Here is a 17,240-nt window from a genome sequence, read left to right as displayed (position 1 = left end):
CACCCTCAAGGACTGATGGAGATCCTTCCCTCTATAGGCATAAAGTTTAGGATCATCCATATGAAACAAATGGGTGACCTTGTACCTCCAGGTATACCCTCGAGTATGTCTGAGCGCAACAGATAATGGCAATAGTGAGATGCAGAAAAGAAGGGAACTGAGGGAATCGCCCTGAAATACACCTTTCTGAAAGTGACCCACCTTGTTTGGACTCTGGCTTGACCAGATGGGATTATTATCATCAAAATCATTATTATTAGTTGTGAAGAAATATGTAATCCACCATTTTGTAGCTGTGGCCATTTTGAATTTGCATCTTCTTCAAAGTGAACTACTATTCTACCAGTCAAGCCCTATCATTTGGTACCCATAATGAGGTCATTGTGGAATAATATATACTCTTGGATTCACAGGAACACAGAATTTATTGAATTGTATTGTCATCAAAACTAAATGTGTATACCAAATATTAGATCAGTTTGTCAAAAGGAAGAGGGCCAAACTTCAATTATTGAATTTGACACAAATAAATTAATAAATTAATACACAATTGAACAAACAGGGCAAATGTAATGAAAACATTTAAAAATATAAGGTTCAGAGAGACACCAATGTTAATCAGGCATACGTTGGTTTTATAAAAAGCAGATTTTATATTTGACATGGACATCCACAAAGAGTAGAAGAAATCGGATCAACGCCTATTTATTCTTCTTTGAAAAACTGACAATTTTTTTCCTGTTGGAATAAATGCATTTCCAAGCCAGAAAAACAAACAGAAGACAAGTGATTCCAATGAAACTGCAGAAAACTACGATGTCCATAAGGTATTTCTGATACCATTTCAAATCCAAAGCAGCTGGTCTGAGATGTGGAGCTCCTCGATATCGAATTACATACTCTATCCAAAACACTGCTTCATCCAGCGGTTTCACAGGCCGATCATCCATTATTTGAGATTGACGTTTCGCACTATTCCTGTACCTGAAAAGAAATAGATGTTACTGATCACACTCAGATATGAATGACAAAGAAGGCAAATCATTGTACATACATTGGATTATTTAGTAATTCATTCAATGCGCTTCCAAAAACCTGCTCGTTGATATTGTGATAATTCAATTTGATAGCCATATTCCTCCTAACAGCATCTTCAATATTTTTATGTTGATCCCAAAATCTTGGTATGCCCAGAATTGGCACACCAAAATAAACTGCTTCAATAGTACCAAGAAGACCACCATGACTGATGAAGGCAACAGTGTTTGGATGCGCTGAAATAATTCAAAATTTCCTAAAGAATATTACTGGAGTTTCTTTCCCAACACCAAATTGTTATTTTTAACACCTCGACACGTGTTTCGATCACCAAGTGATCATCTTCAAGAGGAAGATTAAACTAGAAACTAACGCGAAGCTAACGCTATTTATGTTATATAGGTATACTATACAGGTAAACCCTACAGGTGTACCACCCATACAGGTATAACACCCTAAATTAATTTTACAATTTTGCCTTATCTATTATTTTACGGGAAAATCAATGCGCCCCATCGTGTCAGCTATTGGAGCTCCTACCTACCAAATAGAAAAATGGTTCACTGAGGAATTTGAAACATTGTCTATTTCGGAACCAGGTTTTAGTATAAAAAACTCTTTAGAGTCCATACAACATACAAAAAACATGGTTCTGCAATAAGGTGAGATTTTGGTTTGTTTTTGATGTTAGTACCTCAGGGAATTACTAGAGAAAAATAATTTCAACAATAACGAAATCGATGAATTCGTTTCTCTTAATAATTTGTGTATGAAACAAAATCGGTTTCAGGTAGAAGGTTGCTTTTATGAACAACAGGAAGGAACGGCCATAGGAAACCCCCTTGTCCCCCTATCTGGCAGACCTGTTCATGAGCAGATTCGAAATGGAAACCAAAGAAAAGTCGAAGTATTTTCCTAGGATTTGGCTAAGGTATATGGATGATATTTTCGCGATATTCGATAACAAAAATTAGAATATTGAGGACTTTGTTTCCTTTTTAATAATAGATGTCCATCAATAAAATTCACGTATGAGTTAGAAAATGAGGGACAACTACCATTTCTTGACGTTTTGGTAATGAGGAGCCAATATGGAATGTTATAATACGATATATTTAGAAAAGAAACAAGCACGTGCAGGTTACTCACATCACTGTGGACAGCAACGTGCTGGGTTGAATTTTTTAGTGCATCGTATTTTGACTTTCCCTCCAACACTTGAGAGGTTCACAGAAAAAAACGTATAATACAGGGAATAGCAGCCACTAACGGTTTCTTGAGGGGTATTGTAGGTGACATAATAAGGAAGAAGAAGTTTAGGTTAAGAATGAACGAATTCTCGACTTTCAGAAAGGACAAAAACCAAGATAAATACATCTCAGTTCCATACCATCAATATACGAAGAACTATGGAAAGATTTTCAAGGAACTGGGTATGAAGGTGGTTTTTAAAACAATTTACGAAATTGAATGTAAGGACTGCGATGCAAAATATTATGGACAGACAAAAAGATCTATTAGAGTGAGATATAAGGAACAAATAGCACACTTAAAATATGGAAGACCTAAAAAATCAGCAGTCACCCATCATATTTTGCAACAAAACCATTCCATAGACTTCAGTTCATTAAGATTAGTTTAACAAGTTAACAACAAGACAACTAGATGCCTATGAGAGTGTGCAAATAAGTAATAGTTATTTATGTATCAAGGGAATTAGGAGGGCCTTAATTACCGATGGCAAAGTTTGCGTCCCGAGGGCCTCTGGCCCGAGGGACAGCAATTGCCTGAGGTTATTAAGGCTCATTAATTCCCGTGGTACATAGATAATTTTATTTCTGACCGATTTCAATAAAATTTTGTTCATTTTTGAAACGGAAAAATGTACCAATTCATTACCTTCCCGGTATATTTGAATCAGGTACCGTTGATTATAGTAGAGTTTTCTTGTTGCTAGGTTGTTGCTATGTTACTTGTTTATAAACAGAACTTTGTTATCAAGCTGTGTTTGCGGTGAAAATGTGTTTTCTACCCCAAATATAATGGAGGATATTTTGAAAAAAGCTGAACAAGCAAGAGAATCATTAATTCCATCGAAAAGTGAAGCCGTATACCAAAAAGAATACAAGATATATCTGGACTGGCTGACACGGAAAAATGTTATGCCAAAAGATGTCACTGAAACTGTATTTCTGGCATATTTTCAAGAACTGGTAAGGAATTTTCTATGTTTTTCGGTAGATTTGGTAGTAATTGTGTTTATTCGTTTCAGTCAGAAACGTATAGTCCGAATTCTTTATGGACTAAATGGTCAATGCTAAAATCGATGGTGACTATACATGAGAAACGAGATATCACCAAGTTCAATGAACTACAGGCTTTTTTGAAACGGAAGAGTAAGAGTTATGAGCCGAAAAAGTCTGCTGTTTTATCTCCTAAAGATGTTATCAGATTCCTAAAGGACGCTCCTAATGATATTCATTTATTGCATAAGGTAATTTTTTTCTTATTTTCCTATTTGTGTGTATTTATTTCCTTTTTTGTTATAGGTTGTTTTGATTATGGGTTATTTTGGAGGATGCAGAAGTCAGGAACTTTTGAATATGAAGATATCGGATATAGAGGACCGGGATTCCGTTATGATGGTAGTGAACGTACCGGAAAGTAAAACTGGTGTATCGAAGAAATTTACAGTTGTGGATGAAAAAGAGTTCTCCGCTTTGCCTTCATTAAGACTTTATATGTCTTTGCGTCCTAAAGGTATTGAACGATTTTTTTTGAGCTTCCGACAAAATAAATGTACATCTCAGCCAATTGGAAAAAACATGTTTGGGAAAATCCCCAGCAAAATCGCAATGTATTTAGGATTGCCAAACTCATCTTCCTATACGGGACATTGCCTTCGTCGCACTTCTGCTACTGCTCTAGCCAATGCAGGAGCAACTATGACTAACTTAAAAAGACACGGAGGTTGGAAAAGTTCCACGGTGGCGGAGGGGTATTTGGAGCATCGAATTGAGAAATAAAACGGCGCGTATGTTGTCTACTTTGTCATCAGAAGAGGCAGGTACCTCGACTGTAGTGAACAGAAGCTCCAGCCATACAAAAGAAGAAATTGTTTCCAGTGGCGGAAGTAATTTTCAGGGAACATTTCAAAATTGTACATTTATTATTTGTAATGACGTGAATAAATAAAATATGGTTCAGTTTTCATTTCTATTCATTTTTACTTGTGAAAGGTAGAGGGAATTATAAAATCTATAATGTCCCAAGGGAGTTATGACCCTCTTTATTGATAGCGTAACTATGACGATATAAGCTTATAATATCCCGGTCAGAAATAAACACAATAATATTATGCATAACGGTGACGGACCTATACCAAATAGCATACTATATAGCTTGTTAAAATAATATTGTTGGGTTTACCGATTACTACATAAGGACACATTGCAAAAATAAATTCAGATAGGCAATATTGTGAAATCAATTTTTATATAGCTGAAAATTGTTTTATATACAGCTATAACATTTAAACATATTGTAAAATGATAGATAAGACAAAATTGTAAAATTAATTTAGGGTGGTATACTTGCCTTCCTAGCTTATCATGAAAAGAAATGCAAAATATGGAACTTTGTGGAGCAAGTTGAAAATGGTGTTCAATACAAACAGATATTTCAAAGTAATAGCATTCTCAAAGCGGAAAAATGAAAGTTGTAAGCCAAAAAAAACATAAACTACTACGTTTGAACAAGTCCAGAGATTTATAAATGAGGTGCCAGTTCAAAAATATTTGATGACAAAAGTTGCTACTTTCGGAATATATGGAGCCTGTTGGCGTAAAGAGCTGTACCATTTATTGAAAGAAGACAATAAGTTGATGGATAAATCATTGATTGTTCAAATTTCAAATACAAAAACCAAAATAGGTCTTTCTTTTTGCATTGTTGGAAAAGACATTGACTATTTTAATAAATATGTTGCATTACGCCCTCCTGTTATTAACCATGAACGTTTTTTTCTGAAAAATTCAAATTATGAATGCAGTGCCAACCCAGTTGGTTGGTATAAACACGTTAGGAAAAATGTCCTCTATTGTTGCTGAGTTTCTGAACCTCCTGGAATGAAAGGAATATACAAGTCACTGTTATAGAAGGTCTTCTGCTTCTTTGCTAGCAGAATCAGGAGCAAATATAACGGATATAAGGAAGCACCGAGGATGGAAGTCTACAACAGTAGCTGAGGGTTACATCGATCAGCAATACCCTTATGTAAAGGGTATTGCTGAAAAAAGAATCCCAACAGCGTTATAGCTACTTTGTAAACATCTTTTGATTCTCTTGACAACCATTAAAAATATCACTTTTAATGACAGTTGTATAAAAATGTGTTTTCAGAATGTATTTCATTAAATTGACCTATAAATTCAATTTTTATGAACAGACGTTGTAGTTTTAATAAATCTGATACTAGTTTGGAAAGTTACGAATTATCAAAACTATGTCAGGAAGTGATAATATTCAGAAATGAATACCACATGTTTTTAGAGTTCACACCTACCCCAATGTTTGTTTTCTTTGTGTTAAATTCAACAAAAATTAATTTTATCACGAACTTGTTTACATTTTATAATAAGCATATTGTTGATAATTTTCATCAAGTAACGGGTTACTTCAATCGTGATTACCAAGCGTGGACATTTTGAAAACAGACAACTTATACAGGCTGATTCACGGTGGATGGCACATTAGACGTTTCTGGTGAACCAGACAACGGATCACTTTGAAAATTCAATGGAGGGCATATTCGGACATTCTCTAGCCAACTAAAATATTTTCGACAATGCGGTATTGCCGCTTCTATTAGAAAGCAGTAGCAACTTTGATTTTTCAAATGGAACACTCTGTATATAATATTATTTTTGGAATCTCCAACAATTGCCCGACAACTTTTCTTGATATTTCCCTATACCTATCTGTTACCGTTTTCGAAATAAAAATTAATTTCAATTTTTTTCTTCGAAAATCATGACTTCTAAAAATGCCGATATCTTTTAGTTGAGGAGTACTATGATATCGAAGTTAGGTGATATTTGGACACTTCCCACACGTCAGCCTAATCTCCGTTACTTCAATACAGGGTGGTAAAAAAATACAGTTTTTTCGTTTGCTAGAAAAAGTTGCTGAAATTTGATTATTTTAAATGAAACACCCTGTATATTATTGAAAATTCGGAAAGCTGCTGAAATTTACTTTCTTTCTATGTATATCATACCTATACCTAACTAGTCAAGTTTCGGACTCATGAACATTTATTTGTGAAAATGTCCCTTCAGAATGGTATTTCCATTCGGTATTTGGTAAGCAGGCCATGATTACTATTTGACAGTAGTAGTATTATTTGGACTGATGAATCGAAATTTTCGAGAGAAGGGATTTTCAATAGAAAAAATCGTCATTATTAGTCCAGTGAAAATCCTCACGTCACAAAAGAAGCCGGATTTCAAGAAAAATTTAGTTTTAATGTCTTCTGCATGTTGATGGACAACAAATTGAGGTACGTGATATACGAGGAGTCATTAACATCCAGAAGCTACCTGAATATTTTGGAGAATACTGTAGACAGTTTCGTGGATAATCTGCCACTCGAAGATTATCGAAACTGTTGGTACCAACTAGACGGAGCTCCTGCACATTGCACAAGAGAAGTGAGCGCAGAACTGGATAGACTATTTGACGATCGGTGGATGAGGCGCTTGGGACCATGGAATTGGCCAGCGAGATCACCCGATCTCAATCCATTAGATTTTTATTTGTGGGGAATGTTTGAAGAAAAAGTTTACAAAATACCCGTGCGTTCGAGAGATGAATTGTTAGAAAGGATTGCCCAAACATTTGAAGATTTGGATCCCAATGAAATCAGATCTGCCACCACGAAAGCAGTCAACACCCGCATTTTAAAGTGCTTGGAAGTGAACGGCCAGCGATTCGAACATATTTTGAAATATTCCACATGATTGTTTTACTTTTTTATAATTATTCATATCAATATTTCCAATTTCAAGTTTCTTGGTGCTTTTTTAAAGTTTATCCAAACATATTGAAATTGTTCTGAATTCGTATAAATTTCTTGAGGTTCATTGGCGGTAGATTCGGATACATTTCATTGAACTTTCTACATGTTCTGCTGATAATTTTGTCACAGTGTCCAAAAATAATAAACAAATTCATAAGAACTTCGTTTGAATAGTTTTGTTCCATCGTTTTGAAGGTATTTGCAACTTCTGAAGTGACGAAAATGTTGATATTATTAGGAGAATGTCACAACGCTACTGTCAAATAGTAATCATGGCCTGCTTACCAAATACCGAATGGAAATACCATTCTGAAGGGACATTTTCACAAATAAATGTTCATAAGTCCGAAACTTGACTAGTTAGGTATAGGTATGATATACATAGAAAGGAAGCAAATTTCAGCAGCTTTCCGAATTTTCAATAATATACAGGGTGTTTCATTTAAAATAATCAAATTTCAGCAACTTTTTCAAGCAAACGAAAAAACTGTATTTTTTTACCACCCTGTATTGAAGTAACGGAGATTAGGCTGACGTGTAGGAAGTGTCCAAGTATCACCTAACTCCAAATCAAATTTCGATATCATAGTACTTCTTAACTGAAAGATATCGGCATTTTTAGAAGTCATGATTTTCGAAGAAAAAAATTGAAATTAATTTTTATTTCGAAAACGGTAACAGATAGGTATAGGGAAATATCAAGAAAAGTTGTCGGGCAATTGTTGGAGATTACAAAAATAATATTATATACAGAGTGTTCCATTTGAAAAATCAAAGTTGCTACTGCTTTCTAATAGAAGCGGCAACACCGCATTGTCGAAAATATTTTAGTTGGCTAGAGAATGTCCGAATATGCCCTCCATTGAATTTTCAAAGTGATCCGTTGTCTGGTTCACCAGAAACGTCTAATGTGCCATCCACCGTGAATCAGCCTGTATGTCGGAAAAATATTTGTCGATGAAGACAAATCTATTACCTAATATGGGAGATGTGAGAATGAGTTATGAATCTCAAAAATACCAACCCATTACTTCTTGCTGTGGCAGCCATGAGGTAATCATTATATTACTGGATTTTTCAATAATATCTGTTTCAAATTTCCATAATACTTTCTGTTTGATTTTAGAAAATACTTTTAAAATATCCTTTCTCTTTTCTAGATCAAACGTAGAGCTTGCAGAATTAGATCCCATCGAAAAAATTATTACACCTTCTGTGGCGTTATCCATAAATTGTTGAATATTTGAGGCTAACGGTTTCAATGGACCAACGTGATGTCCACCTATGCTTTTTATACTTGGCTGAAGTGGTAGTGGATCATGGATACTGATATCCGACATGACAAACATCAAACTAGCATTATATAATATGGTTCTGATGTCTGGAGCATCAGATACTGCCGCTTTCAATAGATCGTTCTGCTCTGGGATCAGTTTGAATTCTACAAAAATTTCAGAAAGTATATCTAAATATGTATTCCTCAGTCTTTCCCAGAAGTTCATTCGTGAACCGTATCCAGTTAATAAATTCGGAAAGTATGACGAAGGAGAAGGATTGGAAAACAAATGGTTATTGAAGATTGAAGTAGGTCCTGGAGAGAAATATATCAATGGGCATTTGAACCTTTGAGCAAATATGACGAATGCTTCATTCCAGAGATGCTCCATTATTACCAAATCGAATCTCTCATCAGAATTCAAAAGATTCTGTACATTTTTGTTTTTCAATACCACCTCCGCATATGTCCTGCCCAACCCCAACATGAATTCCATTTGGCCCCAGTGATCCATCTCTCCAAATTTTGTCAAGTTAGCCATATATGCTGAAAAAAAAATTATATATCAGCAGGAGGAATACTCAATGTGGAATATAAGTCGAAAAGACTTATTTTAACAATATTATGTATTTTATTTATGAAGAATTTTTTCACAAGAATATCGATATAATTTTTATTTCGTTGAAAAATAATTTCAGTTAACTTCCAAATCGAAGTTATTATTACCATAACCGTATGGAAATGTTTTACCACCAACGACGAAGGGTCTGACTGTTGCTTTTGCTCATGTTCTTCTCAGTTGAAGTTGAATAGTAGGAACGTAATGAATTCAATAATGAATATTCGAAATTTTGAAATCAGTATCTGAAACGATGAAAATATTATTCATCAATGCGTGGGAAACTGAACAATATGGAACATAGATACTCAAAATGAAAACAGGAAATTCAATATCACAATACATAAATTGAATTCCGCTTTCAGTCCGGTCAAATTAGACTAAAATATAAGAGTGAAGGTACATAAATTTACAACGAGCTGCAAATGCGTGTAATTGTTCAAAACATAGTTAAAAATGAAATTTTGGAATTCCGTATGATTGAGATGCCCGGAAAAAAATTTATTCGAGGTCAAAGGTAAAAAATTTCGAAAAAAATTGGTTTTTCGCAATTTTCAGGAAAATTGTGGGTTTTATCATAAAATGACCTATGATAAAAATTCTAGACCATAAAATTATCTACAAAAAATTTTGTGATATTTTTTTTCTCAGAGCCACCGTTTCTGAGATACGACGAGTCAAAAAGTTGTAATCGTCATTATATGCACAAGTATGCCACGTATATACATCTCTGAAGTTGTAATTTAAGTAAAAATATTGACGGTGGATACTTACTACATCGTGTTGTGTGAGATAGTGAAGAAACATTTAGCATTATTTTAGATGAATACGTTCAGTATGTACGTAGATATTTTGGTGCCAGAATTACGGTTGTATTTGATGGCTATGATGATTGCACGAGAAATATTAAAGCTGCAGAACAACGTCGTCGAACTTCATCTCCCGATATTCTATTTGATGAACTTATGACAGTTCCTACTAGTCAATAGAAATTTCTTGCAAATACTCACAACAAATCTCGATTCATTTCAATATTGAAGGATAAGTTTATTGGCGAAGATATATTGGTTGAACAGGCTAATAACGATGCCGACGTACTGATTATTGAAACAGCTACAGAGCAATTTAATTTGACAAATACAACTATTGTTGTTGATGAAGTTGTATACTCACTCGTACTCCTCACTGCTCGAACTCCACCTGAAAAAACTATTTTCTTTCTAAAGCCAGGAAAAGCTGAAAGTCAAATCGAAATATATTCATCAAAAAGTTTACCTACTTTTGCAAAGAGTCAAAATCATGTACTATTTTTACACGCAATAACTGGCTGTGATATGACGTCTGCATTTTACAGGAGGGGTAAAGCAACAGTTTTTAAAATGTTTGAAAAACAAGATTTAGTTTAATGTGCTGAAGTTTTCAAAAAAAGTAATTCGACTCAACAAGAAATTATCACCAACGGGATTCAGTTTCTTTTTTCTATGTATAAAGCTCCGATAAAAACCACCTGCTTAGAAAAGTATCGATATGCATGTTTCGTAAAAAACACTAAAAATAAGAAACAGGTGCAATTAGCTTGTCTTCCTCCAACCTCAGTTGATGCTCATAAACATCTTTTCCGGGTATATTACCAAGTTCAAGTGTGGCTTGGTTATCAGCTGGACCCAAAAGACTGGGGTTGGAAGTTGGTCGACAATGCATTAGAACCTATTCAGACTTTACTCCCACCTGCGCTGGAAAAACTGCTGAATACAATTTTTTGCAACTGTAAAAAGGGATGCAGCGCTAAATGTAGTTGTAAAGAAGTTGGACTGTTGTATTCTCTGGCATGTACACATTGTCATGGCCAGTCATGTTCTAATGCTGAATCACCAATAGTGGAGGATTCATTTGATACCAACGAGGAAACATGCGATACATCACTCTTGACGCAGTTTACCTACACCCAGGATGAATATCAAGAAGAAGAAGAAAATCAAGAAGAAGAATAAGACCAAGAAGAAGAACGACAAGAAGAAGTATTTGAAGGTTATGACTCAGATGAATACATTTTTACATTTTTTTAATTTCAATCGCTTTTATAATTTCCAACCCTTTCTAATATATTTTATTATGAAAGTTTTCAATTTGACAGAATCACAACAGACATGTGGAATAGGCCTACTGGGGAAACCACGTTAAAAAAAACGCGCTTAGTACACTAACTCATAGGTGGCGTGGAAACGTGCGCATATAATGACGATCACAACTTTTACAATTTTTTGACTCGTCGTATCTCAGAAACGGTGGCTCTACGAAAAAAAAAGTATTCATACATTTTTGTAGAGAATTTCATGATCTACAATTTCTATCTGAAGTTATTTTATGATAAAACTTACCGTTTTCCTGAAAATCGCGAAAAACCATTTTTTTTTCGAAATTTTTTACCTTTGACCTCGAATAAATTTTTTTCCAGGCATCGCAATCATTCGCAATTTCAAAATCTTATTTTTAACTATGTTTTGAACAATTACACGTGTTTGTAGCTTGTTGTAAATTTATGTATCTTCCAATGTCTAGATTGACCGGATTATTTCTACTTCCATAAGTTGGAGATTGGATTGGACACCAATATGTCTTGCCACAATCACTGGAATTGCAAAGACTGCTTCTCAAAAGCTTGGAATTTCGTTCTGAACCATAAAACTGGGCACACCTCAGCAATTTTTGATGCTTTATAAAACTCAAATCAGACCTTCTCTGGAGTATCGTTCTCATGTATGGAGCTTCGCTATTAAGCATACCCTGAAGCTGGTGGATTCAATTTCCATTTCAAATTTATTTTCCTTCTTGTTTATTTGGACAAATCTTTTATATGCATATATATTTGATTTCGTGACGTGTTTGAACTTTGGATATTGTTGGTATAAATACCGAGTTTCTCTTTTTTGTGTGAAGTGATGTACTATTTCCTTCCTCGATGGATTTGCTTTCGCAGGTAGGTAGTATTAGATTTCATTGAATATTAATTTATTATCAGTAATATACTTTAAATATAACTCATTTATTGAATAAGAAATTACAAAAATGAGAAGTTGGAAAAAATTACAAAATTGAAGAAACTAAGAGTAAAACTTTCCCTCGGTTATCTTAAAGGTGCGATTTTGTTCCATCCTTTACATAAAAGAGGACGTATGCTTCTCCACTCACAAGCGACTTTGGTGAAATTGGTGACACGTGTAAATCGTTGTATTTGTGCCACGCGCTAGTATACGGGTGTCTGCAGTATGCTGTATAATGTCCTCTGTTAGTAGTCCCACTGTGATTTAAAAATGCATATAGATTATAACAAGTAGCCACATTTTCTCCTGCAAAATTGTCCATATCCAATCCTTCTAGAGGAAATTCGATGACATCATTCAATTTGCCTCTACTTTTCGTTGGAGAGAATGTTTTTAAATGTATTACTAAAATATAGGGAAACTTGTGGATTGATAGGGACTTTATGCATTTTCTCCTTTGCTTGCATTTCGAACACGTCGGTTTTTCAATTCCATCCAAAGTTTCTTCTCTTGTAAAATAATCTAAGCATTGCCACAAACTCAATTGGTCGGTTCTTTGTGGTATGGAGAGAGACAAATCCCAGAAAGGATCAAATGTTACTGAAGAGTATCCACAGTGTGTGCATTTCATCGTGGATTTCAATTGGCCAACGAAATTATCTACAATCTTAGAGTTATGCATCCTCAAATATGTGAGCCATGACTCTTGTGCATTTCCGCTGTCGCTCAATTTTTCGTCAATCTCCGTTAAGATTGGTTTAGGTTTCTCATTGATTATATCAACCTCTTCATGTAATCCTTCTAAAAGATAACGGAGAAACTCCTGGGCGTCTTGATGGGAATTACCCATGAATCGAGGAGCAAAACTTTGAATCTGATTTTTTAAGGAGGCTGTATTTACTACTTTATCAAATGAATCTTCTGACCACAACTCCTTGATGACTTCTGCAAACGATTTTATTAAAGCACCCTTCATACTAGAAATACTAGTATTGATATCTTTCATGAATTCATCCTTTTTCAAATATTCCAATAACCATCTCATATTTGATAAACATTGAATTACGCTGTTCATGAAACAGGTGTTACCAATATTTTTTAAACCATTTAACCCAAAGGTTTTGACTGAAGAATTTATCACTGAACAATCCGAAATATCTTTGAAACCCATTTGAGAATTTTGCTGAGATAAAGTATTTTTTTCATTTGCTTTTATTTTAATTTCATAAAGTGGTTTCTTATTACCTCTCTTTTCTTTATAAAATTGGTTTTCAGGAAACAAGTAAATTTCATCAAGTTTTTTGGAATCAGGGAGAGTACCGAAAAACGAAGCTGCATTTCCTCTTTGGATGGCAATACTAATTTTCTGAATGAGAACAGATGTGGCTCTTGATTCGTGGGTTTCATCGGTTACCTTTTTTCCCATTTCATTGATGAAAGATAAGGCTTCAGGGCCAAAAACACCAAACGTTTCAATAGCTATTGGGCGAAAGATATAATTATTTCCCAAATTCTGATATTTCCGTAGTTTGGAACTTTCTCCTAAAGAAGCAGCAGCACCGGCTTTCGCAGAAGTAGCAGGAAGATGGCAAGTTGCTAATGTATCTACACAAGTAAAGTCCCAAACAATAGATTTACCATTTTTCCATGGAACAAGTGTCATACCATCCGGCCGTTTTCCGTCGTCTCGACTTGTGCCTATGGGTTCTAAAATCGCAGAAATACTCTTACCTGGTTTTTTAATAAACTTTTTCTGGGGGTTATCGACAACTGCTACCAACAGACGAATTATTCTCTGAGAAGTACCGAAACGCGACAGAATGACAACTTCCGCGTAAGCCTCGGCAGAAAGCGGAAAACTATAAATGAGGCTGATATAAGGCGTTTTTGAGTGGAGAGCCAACCGCCAACACCAGAGGGGGCGTCTCCCACTGCCCCATCGGGGGACTGTGTGGAGGCGCTTTTCTCTTCGGTGCGGAATTCTTGAGAGCGCAAATGTATCGGAGTCTTTTCCTGCCACTCCCTCTACCCCATTCACTACCCATCCCAATCCTTCCCACTCTCCCACTCCTATATATATATATATTTTTTTATTGTATATATTTTATAAACACCCCAAAAAAATACCTCAAAATTGTATGGAGAATAGTCAATAAAGAACATTTTGATTTTGAATTTAACAATGGGAAAGTTATCCTGTAATTAATACATGACTTCATTTTGAATGTTCGAACTGTAGTCCTTGCTGTATTTGACAATAACCTAAACGGTGAATGAATTCTTGTTGAACCTTGTTTATGGTTTCTTGAGAAATATTGTTTCTTTCTGCTCGAATTCTCTCTTTCAATTCTTGAATATTTGCTGGTTTTGTTTCATCCTTCAGATTCTTCAGATGGCCCCCCATAAAGTAATCCAACGGACTTAAGTATGGCGACCTCACTGGACATTCAATATGTCACGTCTACCAATCCATCGGTTCGTAAACATTCAGTCGAGATACCTTCGAATATCTGCAGCATAATGTGGAGGCGCACCATCCTGTTGAAACTATAAACATTCAACAAAACTCCCAGGAATAATTTTACTGGGGAATGAATGAATTAATGTAGGTACAAGATATCCCCCTAAAAACTGAAGGTATGTTGTCCCGTCTAAAGTACCGTCGAAAATGTAGGGTCCGATAATCCTGTTTCTTACAATGCCAGCCCGTTCATTTACCTTTTTGTGTATATTGTGTATGATGCTCACGGATCCAGTGGGTTTTTTTTGGCCCAGTACCTACAATTCTGACGGTTGACCCCACCATTTAATGAAAAAGTGGCTTCATCAGAATAAATTATATTTTTTTACAAGGAGACGGTCTCGGTGATAGTTATCCAACATGGCTTCACAAAATTCTATTCTTCTATCTGGATCATCCTCGTTTAATTCCTGTAGAAGTTCAATTTTAAAGAGATGAAATTTTTCTAATACTTTGTGTACAGTTGTTTTACTTACATCGAAATCACGAGTAACCTTACGAACAGAAGTGTGCACATCTTCTTCAAAAGAAAGTAGAACATCTAGTTTTGCATGCATTTTGAACTGTACCAGTTTGTATAAATTTCTTTTCAATCTTACTTACTGCTGACTTCGTTATGCGTCTTTCTGGATATATTTCATTGAATAAGGTACAAACTTCCATCTTAGTTCGCGATCTGTCTCCATAGTCAATCATCATGAGTATTTCAATTATTTGGTTTACACTTAAATTCATTACTACTTTAAAATTATTATATAGATAGATAGATAGATATTTATTTAACTATGTAACTCATACATGATATGGTTTATAGCAAGTCAATCACAATTAATATATCATATTGAATGAATATATAATAACATTATCTGAAAGCCTTCAGGTATACAATATAAAATATATCACAATCACATAAATTGGATAATACACGTCAAAATTGAATTTTTGTCTGAATAAACTCGTCTCTAGAATAAAAACAATGTTCGAGAAGATAATTTTTTACATTACTTTTGAACAATTTCTCGTTCATGGATCTAAATTCGCAGGGCAATTTATTATATAGTTTAAAATCTAATGAATTTTTCTCAGATTTGGACAACCTGTAACGTGGCAATACTAAATCATCAGCCGTAGCAGCCCGGGTAGTGTAATGATGCAGGCCAGAAACTTTTTGTATATTCTGCCTTTCTGAATAGATTTCTAGTAAATTTTGGTATATATACACACAAGGGAGCGGTAGAATCCTCATTGTTTTGAACAGTGGTTGACAGTGGTCTCTATACCTAGCCCCAGCTAATAGTCTTATTGCGCGTTTTTGTAACCTGAATATTTTTGAGGAATCAACAGCATTACCCCACAGAATCGCACCATAGCTGATCACAGAATGAAATAATCCAAAATAAACATTTTTTAACATGCTCGAATTGAGGCAGTACCTGAGCTGTCTAAGCAAAAATAAGAGACTGGATAGTCTCTTACTCAATATATCTATGTGTGTATATATTCGAAGCAATACTACAGAAAATTCACGAATTAATACAACAACCACTGTCATATTCAATAGTTACTGAACATCAATCGAAATAATGACATTTCACAATAACAAAGAAAACTGGCCGTCTAGTTTGTTGAAATTAATGAGAAATACTTGTTACACGGTTACTGTCAACTACAGCAAGGACTGCAGTTCGAACATTTAAAATAAAGTCATGTATTCATTACTGGATTACTTTTCCAGTGTTAAATTAATCATTAGAAAAAAATTAGAAAAAAATATAAAATAATTAATTAATTTTTACTTTAATTAGATATCAATGAAATTTATTTTCTAAGGGCACATCTTTCAAATTCTGTCCGTTAGACCCCAATTATTATACCTTTTCGGAATCAGCTTGTTACGGATTATCTAAAACTGACACCAAATACATTATGTTGCATTTAAAAATTACCGATGTGGTCATCACATTAATATGGATCATCCTATATAATGAAATTCTGTTGTGAAATGTAGAAAATCAAAATTAAAAATCGGCGTGTTTCAGGTTTTTATAAAACGACCTTTGGTTTTGGAAATATACTTTGCGGACACACTGTATGTATATGCGTGTGTGTGTGTGTAGGGATGAAAAACTCACCCGATGCATGTTTAATTGTTTCTTCTACAGAAATGTCTTTTAAGTTTTTAATTGGTACTTGCTGGGGATAGGAATTGATGAATGTCACCTCATGTCCTTTATCTGCTAATTCCTTCATCAGGCGGAACCCAAGCACAAAATGACTACGGGAACAAAATGAAAATACTCCTAGAATTTTGGCTGTACTGGAGACAGATAATATCGAACACAATAATATAAGTTCACGAGTTGAAACCATTTTGATACAACTCATACGTTATTTTTCTTCACTTTTCTTCACCTTCTATTATAAATGATGGATTATTCATAAATACGACGATGAAGAAAATACGCAAAAATAAAAATATTACAGTAATATTGATAACACGTTGTTAGTTCAAAATAGGGCTTCATTAGAAAGTGACTATCTTGATTGTATAGTTCAAGTAAACAATACTTGTATAGTGCAACCTACCTGTCATAGTCTAGTTCACATGTACTTTTTTTTGTAACATTTTTCAGCCCTGTCCAAAAATTACGACCAAGATGTCATTC

At 34.6% G+C, this 17,240-nt stretch overlaps 2 protein-coding genes across 2 annotated transcripts; one reads left to right on the top strand and one right to left on the bottom strand.

Annotated features, from left to right (window-relative positions):
- Positions 1-428: 428 nt before the first annotated feature.
- LOC111516556 (UDP-glycosyltransferase UGT5) lies at positions 429-17,029 on the bottom strand. The gene is made up of 4 exons (XM_074180357.1): positions 16,707-17,029; positions 8,142-8,939; positions 1,055-1,274; positions 429-984 (listed from the first exon to the last, which is right to left on the bottom strand). The coding sequence occupies exons 1-4, from the start codon at positions 16,957-16,959 to the stop codon at positions 702-704; spliced, it is 1,554 nt and encodes a 517-aa protein (XP_074036458.1). The 5' UTR covers positions 16,960-17,029; the 3' UTR covers positions 429-701.
- LOC141484844 (uncharacterized) lies at positions 2,737-4,251 on the top strand. Its single transcript, XM_074180358.1, has 3 exons — positions 2,737-3,251; positions 3,311-3,532; positions 3,588-4,251. The coding sequence occupies exons 1-3, from the start codon at positions 3,081-3,083 to the stop codon at positions 4,062-4,064; spliced, it is 870 nt and encodes a 289-aa protein (XP_074036459.1). The 5' UTR covers positions 2,737-3,080; the 3' UTR covers positions 4,065-4,251.
- Positions 17,030-17,240: the final 211 nt, after the last annotated feature.

This window comes from Leptinotarsa decemlineata, unplaced genomic scaffold, assembly GCF_025532065.1.
Source record: "Leptinotarsa decemlineata unplaced genomic scaffold, Ldec_3_MD MMD2_tig00026294_RagTag_RagTag, whole genome shotgun sequence".
NCBI lineage: Eukaryota > Metazoa > Arthropoda > Insecta > Coleoptera > Chrysomelidae > Leptinotarsa > Leptinotarsa decemlineata.
Note: the sequence above shows the minus strand (reverse complement) of the source record. Positions and strands in the feature narration are given on the sequence as shown.